Genomic DNA, 21,800 nt, shown 5'->3' with positions numbered 1-21,800 from the left:
GAATTTAGTTCCGTTTAAACATTGTATTTACTGATGTGGATAACACCAATCATATAGCTAAGATTAAGTATTAGTTTTTTCGATTGCATAGAATAATATATTTTAACCGTTTGATGAAAAAAGGAAAAAATTAGAGCCCACTGCACTTGTCATACGATAGCTCATAACTAACCACCTCTGACATCAAATATTGTCAGGAGAGTAGAGTGTGGTGAATGGGAAGGATCTATGGCCTACATTAAAGGGAGAATTCTAGGATCACTGAAATATGAATCCAAGAACAAAACGATAGTTGGTGTACCTAAAGCACTCCGTGGAGCTGGATTCAGTGGAACACCAGGGAACAGGCTATCTCTAGGTGGGGAACCTTCCTCTGGAATGATCCAAGAGTGCCCCTTTAACCCGTGATGTATTTCAGCTTCCTTGAGAACAGTTTGGTCAAGGCTGAATGTGATAGAGTTTCCTCAACCTGATGGCCTCATTGTGTGGCTGGCTGTGATACTTGCTCCATTCGTTGTTTCTCTGTCTTTCAAGAGTGTTCTCTGATTTAACAGCCTGTCCTCATGTTCTACCACGCCCCCACGTGCATTGGGGTGTGAACAGCACCACAGAACACGCTGTACCGACGAGTAGGCAAAATACCCGAAGTCACCCATCATCAGCAAACTAGATGATAAACACTCACCACATTACAAGAGAATAACAAGCATTTGCAATGCAATGGGTCTCGCGTTTGCTCATGTTAGAGCTGATCGCTTTGTAAACTCCTAACCCGACTTTTCATCTATCGGCAAAAGTGCTTTTATGTACGTAATCCGAAAAAGTGAAATTAACTGTGTAAAGCGCTCGACTTCTGCCAAGCGAACTCGCGCTAGGAAATTAGAGAAAAAGTAGTCCACGATCAGACAGAAAACAGCGAGCCTCGCATGTTTTCTGTACTTGGTCGCTGCGCTCGAGGAGGGCTAACCACCGGAAAAGGCATGACGTATGCGTGCCTTCCACTAATGAAAGCAAGCAGATTTTACTAGGCAAGCCCACCAACCAATGAAACACACTGACATGACATCGACAGGGCTCCGAGCCCTTTTCTAATAACTAAAGCGTCTCGCTGCGATATGCATGTGCGAGCGCATGCAACGCAGGCTCGACCCTAAAAAACTAAACTGACCAATTTAGAGGTTAAACCTTTTGATCCCAGGTTACACAGCAGCATGTGCATTAACCACCTTGGCTGTTTTGTCAAATCCTGAGTGATTTTACAGCATAATATGTGGATCTTTCGTTGGAATCCTGAGGGAGAACGGATATTGGGCATGTTAGGAAGGTAGAATAAAGGTGAGGCTGCGTGCATTTGACTTCCCATTGCAGCCATCACTGTTCTATGCGCTTTGCTTGTCTGCCTCATACTCCCAAGACACTGCGAATGGAGGTGGCATCATCCAACCTGGTTGCGGTGAAACTACCAGAGGACGATGCGTGAACAATGAATACCTAATCACACTGTATGGAAATAGTACCATACCATGCTGCTCCTTTTCACTCCCTTGGTGCCTCCCTCTGCATCTTCTTTCCACTTGGGCTATTTTATTGAAATAAACAATCACAGGTATCAGGAGAAATCACTGAGGTAAACTGAGAGGATGCATACGTAACAATATATGTTATAAAATTGAAAACATCCATTTGAAAAGTTAACATTTGAATTACAAATAAAATACAAAAAATCCTTGCCTACATGAAACATCTGTGAAGGAAATACACATAATAGTTAAGCTTTAATAGGGGTATTAACGTCCGTTATTGCACTTTGGTGTTGCATAGTCTTGTGAGCTGGCTTATAAGATGTGCTGGATGTAAAGGGGAGTACGTCCAGGTCTAGCAGTGCTACGGTGTCCTCAGCAAGGTGGCATCGGTCTGCCCTCGCATGTGGAAAGTGTTAGGCCAGGGTGGGTTGAACAATGTTACATCACCTGAAGGGGCAAACGTCTTGCTCTAGGCATCGAGAGGTACGCGTTGTGAGTGGCAGGCAGGATGTGGTTATTAAAGTAAGACGACATACTGTACCCTTCACATGAAATGAGGCATTTCCCCACCAGACCAGTGCCTCGCAGGCTGCCCATAAATGGCAGAAACAAGTGAAACTTCCACTTTGCAAGTGACATGAGGTTGCATTTCTTTACATAACCATGTTGCTCAGTTCCGCTTCCCTCTTTCTCTGATGCCCTCAGCGCGATCACATGTAGTTGTTGTTCTGCTACAATGACTCCAACCCACCCACCACCAGTGCCGGGCTAGGCCATGGCACACTGTTCAGACTAGATGCCCAATGATGTAGGATGGACAAGTTCGAGGCTTCTACTAGCCCATGACAGACTCATAGTTCCATAGGCCTACCAAGAGAGGTCAAACACCCTGATGTTTGGGTAACACAGGGTTAAATACTCTGGAAGGAAAATTCTACTGCAAGAGTCTAGAAATCGATAGTATTAGCTTTCTATGGAAATGTAAAAATGTAGGATCGTCTCTAGCAGCACTATGCGGGGAGCATGATACCTATATACAAGGACCTTAAGCATGTCTTTATTCACAGAAACATTCATATTATATAGATTGTATGGCTATGATTCTTATCACAAAGAAAGAATACTGCTGATAAGCAGCTGTTGCTTATTGTGAAGGACGCTAAACCCAGCAACATGTACTTTCAGCTCCTGGATACCCTCACAGGTGACAAGCCGCACTCTACCATTCCACCTTACATTTCATTACACATTACATTACATGATTATCTTATGGGTTCCTACCAGACAGGAATATTTAAAAAAATATTTGTATCCTAATTTCTTATATGAGACCTCTGTAAATGCTAAGTTGCCTGATGCTTTTGTAGTGGTTGTGATCATGTCTCAAAGTCATATTATTGTGCAAGTAGGCCACGCAGCTACCCTGTTGGAAGTATTTCACGTATTCTATCCTACTGTGCTTTAAGAATCACATCACAGGACTTTTCTACTTTTCACCTGTGAGTTTACTGGCCTTCCCACAAAAAAGCCCCTAGAACCCACCATGAATCATGAACGAATATTAGCTACATGTTGAAGGTATGTCAAATATACATATTGTGTGAATTTCTGTTGGTTAGGAGTCCTCAACAACTTTTGCTGTTGTATTCAGTTATACAAGAGTTACTTAAGTGGAAGCACCTCGGTATTTTCCAGTCACCTTTATATGATTTTCATTTAAGATATTTCAATGGCTTAACCTTCTAGCTATCTTCAGCATTCCCTAAAAAGTTTTGAAGGGGCCATTCAGTGAATGATGTCACAATACCTCTGAAAGCCACAGTTGACATCATCAAGCAAAGGAACATACTGAAATCTCTATTGTTGTGATTGTTAGTGATGCATCACTTATTAAAAATAACAGTTTTTAGGTTTTGCCTACCAGTCAGTGCAAAGTGGTGAACTAATGTGGGTTTACTAAGAACTTACAGTGGGCTTACAGTCTCCCAATGCTTATTTTTTGTTGACTTTATGGCTGCTCTTCCTTGCTTACTTCTTATTGAGCAGCTTTCATTGTCCCATGTTGTACATCTGTGTTCATCCGATGAAGTATAGCCTTTTTACCAAACTTTTGCTTGGTAAACTTGTATCCTTCCACTGCTCATTCTTAGGGAACTTCTTTTTAAGGTAAGCAGAAGCGTTTGACCTCTTGTATACTTTTAAGTATACTTCTTCTGTGGGCTTCCAGCTATTTCATTTTTTAGTTTCAGTGTCAGTTAAAAATCCTTGCTTGCTAGTGGTCAGCCATGCCTCTTTGGCCCTCCTTCTTCTGTCGGGAGCAGGGACCAACTACAGTATAATTATGCATTGTCCAGTTTATCTGGTCTGTAGGGGACATTTTTTTACTTTGTTCCCTGCTCCTGTTCAAGGAAGCTTCCATTTTAATTTGCAGAACATTAGCTTAGCTGTAAACAAGGCTATAAATCAGGCTGTTATCTTGGTCACATTTGGTCTTTGTGGGCTCTCTGCACCCTCTCTCAGCTGCCTGGCGCACGCCCTTCCTTGGTGTGGCTTTTATTTATCAAGTGTACCTGTCTGTGTGTTGACAGCAAGGGCGGAGGATTGCTTTTACCTGCTTATAGACTAGGCACCCAACTCAACTGGGATCCCAATTGCAGCTCCATCAGTGCACCTCAGTTCACACACTCCAAGCCCTCAGCCGTGCCATTTCCAGGAACCCAACACACGCTGTCTGCCAGAGCACCTTAGTTCTTGCAGTCAGTACACTCTGCTGCTCCAGTACTGGGACCTCGGGTGCAACTCCATCAGTGCACCACAGTTCACACACTCCAAGCCCTAAGCCGTGCCTGTGCCAGATGCCCACAGACACTGTCTGCCAGAGCACTTCAGCCCTCACAGTCAGTACACTCTGCTCGGGTGCAGCTCCATCAATGCACCTCAGTTCTACCCCTGCAAGGCCACTTACCTTCCTATCCTGGCACCCCGCTCACATACATTTCCATTACAGCATCTCAATTCTAACATTCAGTGCCACTGCCAAGCCAAAACTGGAGCCAAAAGAGCAAAACACAGCTCAGCCAGTGCACCTCAAGTCTAACATCCAATGCCACTGTTGATGGGAACCTCCACAGCTTTGCCAGAATCCATCAATTCTAACATTCATTGCACATTTCTTCTCAGTACTAAGGATCACACACACACCCATCAGGAGTCCTTCTCCTTTGGTACAGAGGCAATGCCACTCCCATACTGGGCCCCACTCACAGCTCCACAGGGCACCTCCAGGCTAACACTCAGCAACACTGGCACGCCAATACTAGGTTCCACATATAGCTCCATTAACATACCTCACTTCTGACCTTGTGTGCCCATTAGTATTTCAGTACTGCAGCCCACATACTGTCAGTACAACTCAACCCTAACCTGCAGTGCCCCAATATTCAATACCAGGCTTTACACAGCACTCTGTTTCTCATTCCTCACCCGCTGCATTTCTGTTATTCCAGTACTGGGTCAGGACACAGCTCTGTCTATACCCCCAATCCTGATCTGAAGCACCCCAATATTGCTGTATTTGGGTTCACATTCAACTATGCTAATGCACCTCTTGCTATTCTGCAGTGCCCCCTGCTGTTCCACTCTGACTTCAGTTTGAGGATGTGGGGGAGCTAAATAAATCTATTTTTAGCTGCCATCTTTATTTGGGAGGGTCTGTTTCACCTATCTCACTCCGTTCTTTCCTTTACTCTGTTTATTCTCAATGTTTTCTTTCTCCCCCACTTTTCTCTTTCTAGCTCTTAAAATCTACACATTAACATTTTTGCTCTTTCTTTCAACTGTTTAGTTCTACTCCTCTCCCTTTTTTTCTTTCCCTCTTTCTCTTGCTACCTAAACCTTGCAAAAACGTGGTTATTTCCTTGTTTCGTTCCTCTTTTTTTTTCTTCATCAGGTGTTCATTCTTTCACTATTTTTTTTCCCCTTCATTCTTTGTTTTTTTGTTTGGCCTTTCGTTTGACTCTGTATGCGTACTTTTACTTTTCTAAAAAATCTTTCTTCCTTCCTTTCCCTGGTGTTTTTCTTATCTACATTTTTCTCTTTCTTTTCACACTTCTTTCATTATTTTTCCTCTTTATCTTTTGCTTGCTAGCTTCCTTCCCATTTTACTTTTGTCTCACACATTTGCTCTATTTTTTCTCTTAGTTGTGTTTTAATTTTCTCGTTCTTTCTTTCCCTTCTTTCTTTTGTTTTTTTGCGACCCTTTCACTTTCTTCCTTTTGTCTGTTGTATTCCGTTTGCATCTCTTTTTCTGCCCGATCTGCTTTCTCTCCTGAGGCCTAATTATCAATAGAGCATCAGGTGTAGTAGTACTGGCGCCCAGAGACCTACGGACCTCATTCAACTCTAATTACGCTGTATTTTCCAACCGCAATTGGAGTAAACCATTTTCCTTTCTTACTCCATGCTACCGTTACTGGGCCACTTGTCCTCTCCATCTTTACTCCCAACTCCCTCTCTTCTTTTACCCTCCAATCTATCCCAAATTATATATTTGTTATGGTGTATTACACTCTAATGCCAAAAGTTTATTTCTGATAAAGGTTTTATGATATTTGTATATGTTTTAAGATAGAGGAAGAAGGTAAATGGAAGTGCTTTAGTTAAATGCTGGGCCACTGGAAGTATATCGCAAGAAAAGACAAAATTATGAGGCTGGGTTGACCAATTTATGTGGCAAGAAAAGTCGAGATATGAATTTACAATGCCAATAGCTCTATCTCAAGAAAATGCAAGACCTACTGCATTGCAAATGCTTATTTATTTTTGGTTAAGCACCCCAAGAGTATATAGGGGTCCAACTCTTTGCATTCTGTGTTTTTTCCAATCGTACCCTCTGTTCCTCATGTTGTTCTCTCCCTCGTGTGCTTCTCCCACATGCAAAACACATCTGCCCTCTGTGTTACTCTCTCCCTCATGTGCTTCCATCATCCAAACCCCGACTTCTGTGATCCTCTCTCCCTCATGTGCTTCTTCCTCATGCTCCATGTTGCTCACCCTCTTGTTTGCTTCTCCACGATGCAAATTTCCCCTCCCTCATAACCCATGTTACTATCTCCCTTGTGTCTTCACCCCACCCCAGAAAACACCCACGCCCCTGTGCTCTATGTTGTTCTCGTCTTCTTGTGTTTCCCCTCCGACAAACTCCTCCTCCCACGTGACCCAAGTTGCTCTCTCCCTTGAGTGTATCTCCCCCTGCAACACCTTCACCCTTCTTGCTCTCTTCCTCATGTGCTTTCCACACCACTGTGCTCTGTGTTGCTCTCTCCCATGTGTGCTTACTCCTGCAGCCCCTCCTCCCTCCTACAAACTGTGTTGCTCTCTCCTCTGTGTGCTGTCCTCCTCCCCCCATTCCATAGAAAACACTTCCTGTCCTTTCTATTGCATTCCCCTTCGTGTTCCTTCTACCATGCAAACCCTACTCTTCACCCCAGGCAAAGGCAATACTTCTAAAGGACAAGACTTATTGCTTTGGCAAAACTTGATTTTTTTGCACTGGAGAAGCTCATTGATTTGCTGAGCATCGCTCTTTCACTGTCTCTAAGTTTTCCCTTCCCCTCAATTACGTCAGACATTGCTTTTTGCACATTTTCTCTCCATGGCCACAAATGCACAGATTGATCAATACCTCGGAGTGGGGAAATGCCAAATGTGGCCAGTTTGGCTGAGTGAAAGAGGGATCAATACGGACAGCTAAGGCTGAAACAGGCTCGCGTAACTTCCCGTTCTTCGCGAAAATGACCACATATTACGAAGTGACTGTCAGTCAGAAAGAACGTACTTCCCGCTCTTCTAAAGGCTTGGTGTTAAAAAGAAAATAACGTGGCTAGAGCTCTCCGCGGGGGGAGGGTTAGTTTTGGTTTGAGAGAAAGAAATGCTCTTGTTCACACAAGTGACAGACCACACTGGAATTTATAAGAAACTATTCTTTTCACAACGCCCCCATGGTCCCCAGGACCACAGATGACACTGCATGCACTACTCATCCCCCACAAACCACCGAATTAGTACCGGCAGCCAGAGTCACCCTGCAGCTATACTTAGTCCGTCATGAAGCTATCCCCTGCCTACACACCCTCCCTGCTCTGGATGAAAGATGATTACATTTGGACAGCGCGCTAAAGTGAGTCAAGCCTCTCTATGAGCACATCGCAACCCCCCGCCCTTCAGATCCCATTATTCTATCAAGACCCTCCGGTTATTATTATGCTAAATAATATCATTGTTTTTAACCCTTTCACTGCTTTGGGTTTTACTCATCTTGAAACTCAGTGCTTTTGTTCTGTGAAACGTCTGCGTTAGGGTGCTTAAACACGCGTCCCTCTTTTGCTGGTGTGGCCCTTTATTGAGGGCCGTGGGGCCACGCCCCTTCCTTTTTAAAGTATGGTGAGTGTCTGTCATGCTGAGCAAAGATTAGTCTGACAGACACTCAGCATGCCATCGTCAGGCAGCCAGGCGCTCTAAGGCCCATATTTATACCTTTTTTGCACCGCATTTGCGTCATTTTTTGACTTAAAAGCAGCACAAACTTCCAAAATATAATTGTATTTTGTAAGTTTGTGCCGCTTTTTCTTCACAAAATGACGCAAATGCGGCGCAAAAAAAGTATAAGTATGGCCTAAACGTGCCAATGTGTGGGCTTCTGGCAGTCTGGGCCAAGCTTTGTCAGGCTGAAGATTTCCCAGCCTTGTAGGTGTGATCCCATCAGCCCAGCAACGTCTTGTGAGAACCTCCCTTTCATGATGGAGAGGAGCATCACCATAGATTCGGACAAGGGCACTGCAATTTTAAGTTGTGAAGTGTCCAGGGCTGAAGGTCTATGGGTGATGCCTCATCACAGAATAGGTTGGAGTCAGAAACCCTCATTGATGACTTAGGGAAAGTCCTCCTCTTATTGGCTGACCCGTGACAAGGTCAGCCAATGAGAGGAGGTGTGGGGTCTTTCATCTGTTTCTTCATTCACCAAAGCCTCCAAGAGCCAGAGGGTCTTTCTACTTCGCCTCCCAGTTTCACTGCTGCAGCCCGCTGCTTGTTGAATACTGGGGGGGTGATACAAAAAAAGAACCTTAATAACAACGCCTAGCTGAAATGTAAATTATGTGACATAATTTACCCACATTCTTGAGAAATATACATTAAACTTTTTACGGAAAGTTCTCAATATTATGCCACATCGCGTAATTACAGGCCTTTCGTGGAAATTGTACTGTGAGCTTCTGGAAAACGCAAATGGTCACAAAACTAGTAGCTATTGCTCGAGCCACTTGAGTTTTTTTTTCCTTTGGCCTGAAATGCGTCCTTGTGCCAAAACGTGGTGAAAAGTAGTATTTCATGCTCAATTATAGAGGTAACTGACTGATTTGCATTGCGCTTAACTACATGTTATCCCTACTTTCATGTAATTTTTCACAAATGTTTGCAAAATTACGCAAAGCAAATTACACAAATTTCGCACATCCATTCTAAAAACCCTTGCTCAAACCTGATGGGGTAAGGAAGATGTTTGACAAACAACTCACATGCAGGTCAGCCCTGTACTAAATGGAGGACTTTTAATCTAATGCATAAATGTGCTCATTTTGTCAATCCCCGGTTTCCCACCGCCCTTCGACTCCCCCCAGAAGAACTGCAGAGTCATTGAAAATATTCTGATAAATTGCAAGCACGTGAAAGGCCAGCTTCCAAGTGACAGTGGGCATTTTAAATAGCGATGCGCTGTGACCACAAAATCAAACGGAACTACAATAATACATTTTTATTTAGAAATAGCACAAGGAGTGCACAGCTTGCCTACTATTGCCTCTGTCCTGAACTTTCCTACTCCTACTGCAGTGACCTTAATCCCACTGCAGGCAACAATGCACAGAAAGTGTGCACTTTATACAAATGTTCATTAGTGCATAGCTTGTGGGAAAACATTTGGTGCTGACCTTGTGCAGGATAACCATATGGATGTGATATTATGCCCACATCCTGAACCCACCAGTCCTCCACAGGTGATCTGGCCTTTGCATTCACGAGGGACGCCAATGACACTAAATTCCTGATCTGATTGGACACGTCAGCGGCCATTTTCTTTGGTTAATTTCTCCTCTTGCCCATGTGAGACCTTTAAGTGGCTGCACTACAGACTCTCTGAAAATCAACATAGGTAAAGCCAAGCTTCTTATAGCTGGCAACGGCCCATGCACTTGATCCTCTAAATGGTGGGCAGTGGGCTGTTGTCCTGCCCTTAGCCTGGCACCCACTGTCAGGAATCGGGTCTCTACTTTGATCACTTGCTCATTTTCTCCTCTCTGATAATCAGAATTTCGTCTTTCTGTTTTCACGTCCATCTCCAAAGAATCACTCCTTTCCTACCCCAGGGGATGCAACAAACAGTGGTTCAGGCGCTTAGTCTTTCATGCTTTGATCACTGTAGGTCTCCCTCCTTGGGTTTCCCCTCTTCTATTGGTTTCAAATGCAGCCATTCGGGGCCTCATTAGCTCCCCCAGTCTCATCTCTCTTCAAACAGGGTCTGTCTTCACTGGATATTGATGCACCCTAAACCAGCTGTCAGTTGCTAGGATCTTCTTCCTGATGCACACTAGGCCACCTCTCACCTGCTAGGATCTTCTTCTTGATGCATGCTAATCTAGCTCTCACCTGCTAGGATCTTCTTCCTGAAGCAGCCTGAACCAGCTCTTACCTGCTAGGATCTTCTTCCTGATGCACCCTAAACCAGCTCTCGCCTGCTAGGATCTTCTTCCTGGTGCACCCTAAACCAGCTCTCACCTGCTAGGATCTTCTTCCTGATTCACCGCAAACTAGCTCTCACCTGCTAGGATCATCTTCCTGAGGCACACCAAACTAGCTCTCACCTGCTAGGATCATCTTCCTGATGCACACCAAACTAGCTATCACCTGCTTGAATCTTCTACTCTTACTAAGTGCTCCCAGGACCCGCTGCAGTCGAGCTGGGGCCACTCTATCCGCTTCTTAGCATCAAATGCACGCAATCCCTCACTTGCAACCACAAAAGCACTAGCATTTCTCCATGATCTCATACTATGCAAATAATTCAATGTTTATAAATGAATAGATTATGTTTCAATAGATTCCATGTCGAAACCAGTCACTGATTTACATCCACAAGCAAGTAAATGTACTTTAGAGTTTGTTTTACATATTAATATTAAATTGTAGATGTATATATTGTAAAGGCTGTGCCTGAGCTTCAGCCGTACAGTAGGTCGCTCATTCTTAAGTGAGGGATATGATAGCAATGTGGCATCACTTTCTGTGACATCACTCGATGAATTGCCTGTGGTTATTAATTCTGTCATTGTGTCTTTTAGGACGTGTGCTGCGGTGACACTCCTGCAAGTGTAGAAATGGTCTGTGACGAGTGACGAGTTCATGTCACATCATACAAGCCTGAGACTCTTACAAGCCGTCAATATTTTAGGCAAGTTTGAAGTTCTTTGTACTTTCAGGTTTCAGGGAGACATTGCGGTAACCGGAAATCCTTGTATGCAGCAAGGAAGCCTCAGTAGTGAAAGAGTTTCCTGATTATCTGGGGGTGCTCATTAGCAGCCAGACAAACCTATAGGCCGTCAGTGAGCTTCCTGTAAGATCAGAAGCCTAAAACGACATGTTCTGTGGTTTGCAATACAAACATTGAGACATCCCGTCTTGCCTCAGCCAGTACCCGGGAGAAACAAATGTAAGAACTGTCTCTTCCCCCCCAGAGGATGTCTATGCAGAGTGGTTCGGAGCAGCCGTTCTTAACCTTTTGACTTCTGTGAACCAACAATGAATCATTACTGAGATCCAGGGACCCCCTTCTCCAGGAGCCAAGGAGTCATTATCAGCAGCTGGGGACCCCAGCCCAAACAATTTCTAATATTCGAACTTAAAAACAATACTCAACATTACAAAAAAACAAGTTTACACCAAAGAAATGCTCATATATTGAAATACTTTGTTCAATTCACAATGAAATATAGAACATTTTCACATTTCAATGTTGCTTCTTTATTTGTATATATTATATTAGTTTGAATATATTCATGAATATTATTTCATTGTGCAACACAGTCTCGGTTCCCCAGAGTATACTTCGGCGTCCCCCAGAGGTCCTCGGACCACACATTAAGAATCACTGGTGTGGACACCCTGTCCCTCATCAAATATTGTCTGTCCTGCCTGGCATCTTCCAGGGTCTACCTACCCCCTCCCCCCCCCCCCACTGCTCCGGAGGAGTGCTACAGAAAACCAGGCATGGGCAACTCTAGGCAACAGCATGCAATAGTGAGGTCACTCCCTAGGTACGTTGTGTCAGAGGGCTGCGTGGGTTTAGCTCTCCATCCCTCCACTCAGTGCTTAATTTGAGCCGGTGGTTTCCGGTGTAGGGCACGGCACTTATTTTTGAGGGCCGGCACTTGTTTTCTGCCTCAAGCATTTGCTGGGAGCATAAGACACATGGAAAAGACAGACGAAGAGAAAAACGATCAAGCGTCACAAAGGGATAAAGCAGAAAGCTGCAGGGGTGAGCCGGAGGGGCAGGGAGTGGCAGTAAATGGACTAAGAAGCCCCGAGATGACTTCAGGGTTACGCTTCCTCAGTAGTCCGTGCTCGCACATTTAATTGCAGCAGCGTCGTGTTTCAGAGGAGAACTGGCACGTTTTTATTTACAAATTAAGAACTGCCTCCACTCTGAGGCCTTGGCGATAATTAACTGTCCGTGCAACAGGGACTTAAAATAAATTACCTCTCTGTTCTAGCTACCGAATATTCTCAGAAAAACGTAAATAAGGCTTGGCTAACTGCTTATTACTGTGTTTCCTCGTTATTAAATTATCGCAGCCGACAGCTGTTTCGCGCCCTGGTGTGCTTTATCTAAAATCTATTTAGTAAACGGCCAGTGGTTCAAATTGTGACACGGAGAGGTCGATAGAGGCTGCTGACTGTATATCCAAGTAGTTGGAGGTGGACTGGGTGGGAGGGGCCAGCGAAGAAGATGTTCTGGTAATACAGATGCAGTCCCTGTCCAGGTTCAGGCGAGTCGCCATTTATCATGCGGGCCGGGCTGCTGGCCCAGGGTTACTCTGTATGGTTGGGTAAGGGTCCAAGAAGGAAGTTTGCGGGGGTGTACTGGGCAAGGCGTGGCCCCCGACAAAACATATACAAGTGAGACAAGGGATTAGACCTAGGGAGCTAGGGAGAGTTTTGTTTTCTGTGAGATGAAAAGGGCTGGCGGGGGTCTAGGTAAAACAAGGAGTGTTTAAACGTCTAAATCTAAATACGACGTAAAGGTGTAGGACAGCATGAGAGATGTGGATGATGGAAGGAGGATTATCAGGTGAAAGGGCAGTGGAAACAAGGGTAGAGTGTAGGGGTCAAAGAGGGGGTGTGTTCTGGGAAACCTAAGGGATTTTAAAGAAAAATGAGTAATGCAGGGTGGAGGTGAACAGGTCAATGTATGGAATGCTACCGCGTCCACAAATGAGTCGTGAGTGGCAGTGAGTGGAGGAGTGACGTCAGCGAAAGGTATGCCCGGCGCATAATAGTTTTTGAAATTCTCAATACTATCTATATATGTGTCTCGCGCGATCTGTATAGGATGAATCTATATAGCATTGCGTTGAAGTGCCATAAAGCGCAAACTGCATGTATCTAGATTTACATATGTTTTGTTACGGTTAAGCGTTGTGTCATGTTGCACGCACTCCTTTGCCATAGGCACTTGCCTTATTTGATTGTGTAGGAACCTCGAGAGCGATGGGGTGTAGAACCGGCAGTTTCACCACCAGGGTCCTGTAAAAGGGAGTCACCTCTTTATGCTGGAATAAACCTATACGGATAAATATTTCCAGTGCTTTAAGTGGGCCGGTACTATCCGGTACTGAGTACCGGCACTTTTTTATTTTGAGAGGGAGAGTACCTGCACTTCTCAAGAAAAACGCAATACCTTTCATTGGATAGTACCAGCACTTCTCAGAAACAAGCAGGTACTCTGATACAGAGTACCTGCACTTCTATTTTTCCATTTCAAGCACTGAATATTTCTAAAAAAAGGCTCTTTGCTTCAGAAACAAGTGAAAATGACAGTTGTTTCTCAAAGATTAGCAAAAGTCAGTCCTCCACCCTTAAACTCGGCCAGAGGAACATCGTCAAGGCCTGGTGTCCTAAGAACGAGAAATATTTCAAATATGGCTTGTTTTGTGCTCCTGGCGAAACGCTGTAAACTATATTTAGTACGATGTTCTGCCGATAATGCTTAACAATGTGCAAAACCAACCCGACCTGTAAGCACGAAACTGCAGAACCAGTCCACCAAGATAATGTTATCACAAAGTCTCCTTTTAGGTTTCTTCTGCGAATATTAGAAGCTGTTTCTTCTGTATACTAAACCAAAGAAAAAGCGTTATCTGCATGTGCCACTCGAGCCGCTCCCTTGGTCTGTCATGCCTCTTCTCTGGACACATTTCCCGCATCCCTTCCTTACACGAAGCAGCAGTAGCTTGGTTAAGTCTTTTTTCCATCGTTGTGGCGTCACAGTATTGGAAAACTACGTCACTTTACCCGGCGTATGAGACAAAGGGGACCCGGTGTGGGTATGAATTGAACGGGGGAGGCTTGAGACGAGGAGTGGCAGCATCGTGTGGAAGAAGGCGCTGCAGTTCTAGCGCGTGCGAGCAAGAAACATAAAAAAATAAGACATATAGTAGCAAAACGCAAGAGATCAACGAAAGCAGGCAGCTAAATATCAACTAAGCTGGCCCACCAACCTTGCAGCTACCTGATTAAAAAGGACTAGCTTTCCAGAGGCCAGGGATAGGAGTTCGTCAAAAGCCACCACTCAGCATCTTCACTCAGCCTGACTTTCCTATCAGAGAGGCCTAAAATGAATGGGCAGCCAACCCACACTGAAAGGATAGCTAATGCTCAACGGAGGAACTGGGGGGTGAGGGTGGGGGGAGCGGGGCTGTGTTGGTCACGGGGGTGTATATTACCAAGGTAGCAATTGGCTACTCATCTCACAGACCGCAGCCCAGTGGATGAATGGTCCTCGATGCCCACCTCTGGCCGGCCCGGTGACGCAGCTGGTAACCATGGCGAGGGGTTATCTGCACGGGAGCGAAATATGAGAGGCCTGGCATCAGACAGTTCTAGGACAGTGCGAAAGTAAGCGGATGCTTTGGCTGCCGCAAGAAAGTGGTACCAGTGTGCTCTGCAGAAAAGGTTGTTCCAGTGCCAAGCATGAAGGTCAGGCGGAGGGGTGGCCATTTCACTAAGGTTCTCTGTGTGATGCCCTTTGAGTGTCTCCGGCTGGCAAAAGGGCCTAACCGAATGAGATCCTTCAGCAGAAATGTAAATTGGCAGAACACACGTGGAAATATCGGGATGAAACGTGGTTGGTTAAGATGTACCACAATTATTTTGAATTAAAATAACCTGGGTGTGTTTAAATGTGCATAATGAAAACAAATTCGAGGGAATAGAGTTATCAGAGCATCTTGATTTCTATTTGACATCCTATATTGATATGCTATAGTGAATACGCCTCATGCGTTGACACACAAAAAGCTGCACAATACAGTTATTAAGGATATCGAAAGAGTAAAATAACATAAGCAGTTAAATCGCTTTGAATATGATGTCTTCTGGTTTTATCCAGGTTTGAGGTAAACAGGTGTGAGGTAAAAGGGTGGCCCCTACCCTTTAGGAAGCAGTGCTCCTCGGCGGGCCCCGCACTAGAGGGATGGGCAAGTGGTCAGTGTGGAATGCAGAGAGGACGTTAAAATACAAAAGGGTGTGACCTTTTCAGGCTGCCTTGTAATTGGGAGGATTGCTGTTTTCCTGTATCAGTCACTCACTGGCCAATATATAGGTTCTCACCGATAAGCTTGTGCGGGCTATTTATTGTGTGAAGGCCCGCCAATTCTTCCCTGCAAGTGACCATGGGTTTGAAAGAACTTTCACTGTTCATCCCACCCCACTGGGAAGGCATAATTTCACTCTATGCAGGCGACCTCCTGCTCTGTTCGTGAGACCCTACACTCCATCCCTAGTTTGTTAGCAATCTTGAGCAGTTACGAGAATACTCCAACCTATTATGTCCTGTTGATGGACTGGGGACCCCCAGCTTGGAATGCATCAATACTTTGGAATTCATATTTCGAAAGATAGGGAGAGATTTATGGAACAGAACTTGATGAATCCGATGTGAACCGTTGGCAAAGGCTGCCGCTCTTACTGATGTGCAAAGCTGCCTTGTATAAAATTATAGGAATTCCAAAATTCTAATTTAGCACCAGACACGTAATTTCAAAACACAAACAGTTTGACTTAGAGACCTTTTATGGGATAGTGAGCTAGCTAGGATTGCAATGACGGACCAAATAGTCACAATTAACGAATGAACATTTAGCGCTTAGCGATTCAATCAGATAGAAACGCATCAGGCCTGAGAAGATAACCAGGAGCACTCTATGAGGAATCAGCACCAAGACAGTGCCCGAAACACACTAAAACAGTGATTATAACCCTGCTGGCCACTAATAGAAACATGGAATGAAAGGATCGAGTCACAGTGGAACTGGTGGTATTACACAGTATGTGGAACCTTGAAGGAGTCAGCACATAGGACAGAAGTATTAAAAAAATGAGAGATATCTTGGAGCCCAGAGGGTCTTAAAATGTTTGAGGTCTACAACAGAATTTGAACCATCAGAAACCCAGTACTACAAATACACACAAATCAGATATGCACTTAGGAAATACTCAAACGCACTACAAGATATCCTGGAGCAAACCCCCCTGTAATACAGAATACTGGCGACCACGGCTTCATAAAGGTGCCATATTACGAATGCACATGACCCCGGTATACAACAATCACAGGGCAGTCCTAGACTTGAAAGGTAAACAAGAACGTAATATTGGCACACTGGGTGATAAAGGCTAGGCAGAAGCATGAGTACATCCACATAGAATGGGGAATTATGCCGGGCTTTGGGCTTGTCCAACTGAAGATCCTACACCATCTCTACTATACAAGGGTACACTTAAAGAAGTTTGGGATGGTGGGAGATAATCAGGGACATAGCTTCAGGGAGGGTTGTGGTGTTACTCTCCTATAATAAATGCATTTTGTGATAAATAATTGGGTGCAGGTGCTTTTAGTTGGGTATGGCGAGGTGTCTGTCAGATTTCACCAGGAATGTTTACACCCACTCAACAAAAAACATACACACACTCCCTCTCTCTGTTTGGAAAGACTTCAAAAATGTTGGTTATTTAAAAAATAAAGCAATTTCTCTCACTTACTACACCTAAAAATCAAATTTCTCTCCCTTTCTACTGCCTCTTAAGCCCCACTTGTGCGCCTTGCTTGTCATACAATGTATTTTAACATCATGTGCCAACGTAATTGTTGGCAAATCTCAAGCTAACATACCAATTAACACTGACCAAGCTATGCCCCTTGAAATAATAAATGCCGCCTGATTTGGATTCAAAGATACAATCAGCTGCACCACCCACGCGTTCCACCCAGCTACATGGAACACTTTGCGTTCAAGACACGCAACACAATCCTCGCCTGCAAAAGTGACAGCTGTCGCCCACAGACCAGCTCAAGAACAAGGGTGTGTGGTCTTTCAGCCTGTGCGGAATGGGGACACGCTAGGATAAGGCTGAAGGATCATTCTTTCCAGTTATGTATACAAAGCAGACAGAAAACGGTATTGGGCAAGCAGGGCCTTGACTGGCCCACCTTATGAAACTACTGAGAAAGCAGGCCAGAGGTTCAGCGTTTTCTGTGCTTCAATATGCTGAAGGTACACCACTGCATCTGCCAGTAACAACCCTGGACGAATGCCACAGTGCCTCGTCTCATCTTCCATAAAGGAATATGTTACTGAAAACTTAGCAGAAGTAGAATAAACCAATATGTGGCGTGTGTGGCAAATCCATAATTATGTGGAAAACACCAGGGCTGCACAATCGCGTGTTTCCAGTGGCATAGCAGAAGTTTTTCCTGAATTTTAAATCCCCGAAGCATGAAGCAGCAATAAGGCAAGCGGCGCGTGGTGGTCGCCTCGAATATGGACTCTAGCGGTTGTTACATATACGAATACCAAGGTATCTTGGCGCTAGTAGTGAAAGCTATATCTTATCCCCAAAGTATGTAGCGTACCCCCTCCTTTGGAGCCTAGTACCGCTGACAGCTTGAGTATTACATGTGGCGTGCCAAAAACACTTATTACAGATGCCACTTGCTGACGCACTCGGGTGTGTTTAGCGGTACAACAGCAGACGTCACTAATATCTACACAAGGTACTCGTTTCGGCACTTCGTTGAGGTGAAATGCTGAGTCTGCGGCTAGAAACTGTAGGCATATTACAAAAACGCATCTGCATTAAATAGGGCAACCCAGTGATGCTCTTATCTCCTGCTGCACAGCTTACTAGCGCCAGACCTTGCTTTCAAAAGAGAGGGTCTTTAGCACCCGGAACTGATATGCTATCTGTGGTACTACAGTTTACAGTTTATTATCTCTATTTCCGGGTGTGTTGGCCCAATCGAAGTGGGATTCGGGGATGTAAAACTCCTACCTGTGACAGGGTCGTCTGACAGCTTTAGCCTGAACCCACAAAGCTATTTGCGCACGAGTCACTTCCTGCCTTGTTTGCATCACAGATGCTTGGGGCTGTACACTAACGCACTCATCTTTGCGTGGCCTTAAACGGTTTTACACCGCGCCTTACTCACCCTCCTGCGACATCCGGCCACGAGGAGCGAACATTACCTGCGCTGCAGGCGTCAGTATTGTACATATTGTGAATATATTGAGACCTGCAGACCATTAGCTCCAGTGGTGCCAAGAATGCCCAGTGGGTTAATGCGCAGCTCCATATTGCGCTATATAATCCACGCGATACATGTCGAATTTGCTAAAGCAGATTTGCTTCTATCTGCGAGAGATTGTGGTTTAACGGCTAACGCTGCTGACTTTGGGGTGGGGGAACCAGGTTCGAGTCTCGGCGAGGACTCCACATCCCGTGATTCTGGGCAAATCGCTTAATCTCCCCATACCTACTACAAACCTAAATGTGCTCTCGTGTAAGGTAACTGGTGATAATGCAAAGCGCTTTAAAACGTTCAGTTCGCGCTATATAAAAACGCAAAAAGAGTCTGAGTTCGACAATACACAAAGCTTGAGTTTAATAATGATGCTAAGGCACAAGTCCACATGGACGGCTCGGTATCAAGAGAGCCTTCTGCAGAGACCACGTTTTAGTGTTCGTTCTTTCGGAGCTGGCAAACAATTTGAACTATGGGCTGTGTTATCATAGTAAGCTCCAGCGGAGTGCTGAGGGATGGCAGAGGTATCGATTGAAAAGAATAGTACTAAAAACAATAGATTTCTAATTCAGCACCACTAAGGAGCTGTCCAGCGAGATAGCGCAGTCCGCCCTCCGTTGCCAGTCCTATTCTCGGCACTAGAATCCATTGCCTACAAGTGGTCAGAACCGCCGGGTCTGCACGGAACGGCCGGAGTTCTCCCCGCTGCTACTTCTGCCCGGAGATCCGTCCACACAGCGCCCGCCAGAGCCCCACTCTCACCCACTTAAAACTAATGCGGTGTTATCACCCAGGCTAGATGGAGGGGTACAGCACTATAACAGCCGTGGGCTATCCTTACGAATAGTGCATGTTGGGAGTTGTAGTCGTAGTTAATTTGAGATACCTGGGCTACGATACCGGTGATGTTTGTAAGAGCATTACCAGGATTAGGAGCAGGGCACCCTCGGACTAGAAGTCACAGGGGCGTCTGGGTGTTCAGTCGCCGCGCTCACTTTGAGATCGGCAGACACGGAGCTGTCGGGCCAGTTAATCCTGTTATTTCATTTCCCCTACTTAAAATGCTCCATTGTGATAAACACAGTCGAGCTCTCAAACAAACAGCCAGCTGATGAACAAGGACCGCAGTACACGCAACAACGAACTCTGGGTTATAGACACCACCGCTCACCCCTAAACAAAAGACACAGCGCCTCGAAGAGAAGCCGGAATTACTCACGGAATGTGGTGTCCCGGATTCTGGGTTTAGTCATGGGGTTGCCGATCGTTGAAGGAGGCTGCAGGAGGAGGATGAGGTAGGCGGCGAGCATCTCCAGTCCGGGTATAAACCACATAGCGGCGCTACTCTGAGGCTGGCAGCGAATGACAACTGCAAACGGAGATGAAGGCATAAATAGAGGAGGGAGGAGCTACAACAGACATCCAGTCATTGGTCTGTTGTTTTGTCAATCTCATTTACCTCTGTCGAAAGAGCATTAGGCATTGCTAGTTTTTTTGCCCACAGGGCAGCACTTACTACATTTCAAAATTACTACTTTTCAATCCTTCCTAAAAATACTTAAGGAAGTAGGTGAGAGTAGGGTTATTTAAGGCCTATTTTAATAGGATCGCCTACTGAAAGAGTGATAGAGATCTGGGTGCTCCATTGGGACCTTTAAGCTGCACCCGCAAAAAGGAGTGATTCTCGGCATATATGAACAGAGATGTTGATTATGATTTTTTCAAATCAAGTAATGGAATCGATTACTGTTGACAATAGAAATTCAAACCATTTCTAGCAGAAGTTAACATATCAATTCATGGGCAACATTTAAAAGCAATGTCATAAGATAAGGAGCTAGTATATTGGAACATTTTACCAGTGCTTAATTTGCGCCGGTGGTTGTAGGTGAAGCCGACAGCACTCACATTTGGGGACTGGCCCTTACTTTAGTTCATCAGACCAAGAGCAAGAGAGTTAAGAAGACACAAGGATGAAAGAAGAAGGAATTGAAAGATGAACACAAGTAACAGACTTAGAAAGTATGAACCCGGAAGAGTGAGTTAAAGGGGAAGGATCGTCTGCTGGTCGATTAAAGAGACACGAGGTGGAATCCAGACTTCACAGCCCTGGGGTTTTGTCACACTGACATTTAATAGCACCAACCTTGGTCTTGGGAACAGAACCTTGGGCCTGGCACTTCGACTTTTACAAATTAAGCATTAGGTGTTAAGAATAATGTTCCATACTTCACCCCAAACTGATGAGATAAAAGTACACGCAAATACATAGTTCCATTAAAAATTGAACAATTCCAAGAAATATCTCTGTTGGAAAGTTTGGCACTAAATATTCTTAGGTGGTTCACAATAGTTGGCGTAGTAAGAATAATTGAGTCTGATTCAGGTAAATTAGTCCGGTGACTGAATCGATTCTAAGGCGGTGTGGGTGGTGGTTGGAATATGCTGGAGTATTTAGGTTTGAGGTATAACTTGCATTCAAGAATTTATAGTGTTGCATTTAACATCCACAAGAGCTCTATCCATAATATTCAAAGCTGACCCGGGGCAGCCTGAGATTACTGCAGGGGAAGCTATAAATTAGTTTGAAAATGGCTAATTCACTATGAATGGCTGTAAACAAACAAGAGTGTACATTGTTGAAAAAAACTAGCCATCTTGAAAAGTTGATGGCAATATTAAGGTAAAATGTTTAGATAGCTAGATTGACCCGTGTCCCTTACCTGACTTACTTTGTGTGATGGGGATATATTAGTCTTTGCTATATTATCAAAAGAAAAAACGACGTGCCAATCAGAGTCTGAGTGGGTTCATTTACAAAAGATTCAATTATCAATTATTTTCGCAGCACTGTCTTTTATTTATTTTTGTATGTTGTGTCTCTTTCCTTTAATCTGATGATTTTCTCTGTTATGTGTCTCTGTTTCCTTTAATCTGAGGATTTTCTCTTTTAAGTGTGCAGCAATTCAGTGTGCCCCACTGACCACTGGGCCCCTGATGAAGGGCTTCGTAATATAGCCCGAAGTACACTGGTGCAGCAGGTGGAGTGCACAGGGGCCCAGAGCACTGAGGGACACTTTACCCTTGATAATTGCTTAGTTGACTACCCTAACAACAGCCAAAGGGACCACCTTCTTTGCCTGCACCAGGGCCCCTGGAATCCTTGCTACAATACTGTTGGGAATATGGGAAACACATGGCGCACACAATTCATGGTAAATGTACATGAATAACGAGTTCATGTTCGCAAGGAAATGTCATAATAAAAAACGAACTAACGAATAAGATTTTGTAAACATTTTTTATTCATTTGAAGAAAGAAAACACAAACAAAATTGGACAAACTATGGAGTTCATTTGAACTTATA

General features: G+C 44.5%; 1 protein-coding gene across 1 annotated transcript in view; it reads right to left on the bottom strand.

The window, feature by feature from the left end:
* Positions 1-19,790, bottom strand: part of SEMA7A (semaphorin 7A (JohnMiltonHagen blood group)) — a 144,464-nt gene extending 124,674 nt beyond the window's left edge. The window contains exon 1 of the mRNA XM_069222212.1: positions 19,652-19,790. Within this exon, the coding sequence (XP_069078313.1) occupies positions 19,652-19,766 (115 nt within the window). The 5' untranslated portion in view covers positions 19,767-19,790. The remainder of the gene's footprint in view (positions 1-19,651) is intronic.
* Between the last annotated feature and the right edge of the window lie 2,010 nt (positions 19,791-21,800).

The sequence above is a fragment of the Pleurodeles waltl genome, chromosome 3_1 (assembly GCF_031143425.1).
Source record: "Pleurodeles waltl isolate 20211129_DDA chromosome 3_1, aPleWal1.hap1.20221129, whole genome shotgun sequence".
Lineage (NCBI taxonomy): Eukaryota > Metazoa > Chordata > Amphibia > Caudata > Salamandridae > Pleurodeles > Pleurodeles waltl.
The sequence above is the reverse complement of the archived record's forward strand: the minus strand, read 5'-3'. Positions and strand labels throughout refer to the sequence as shown.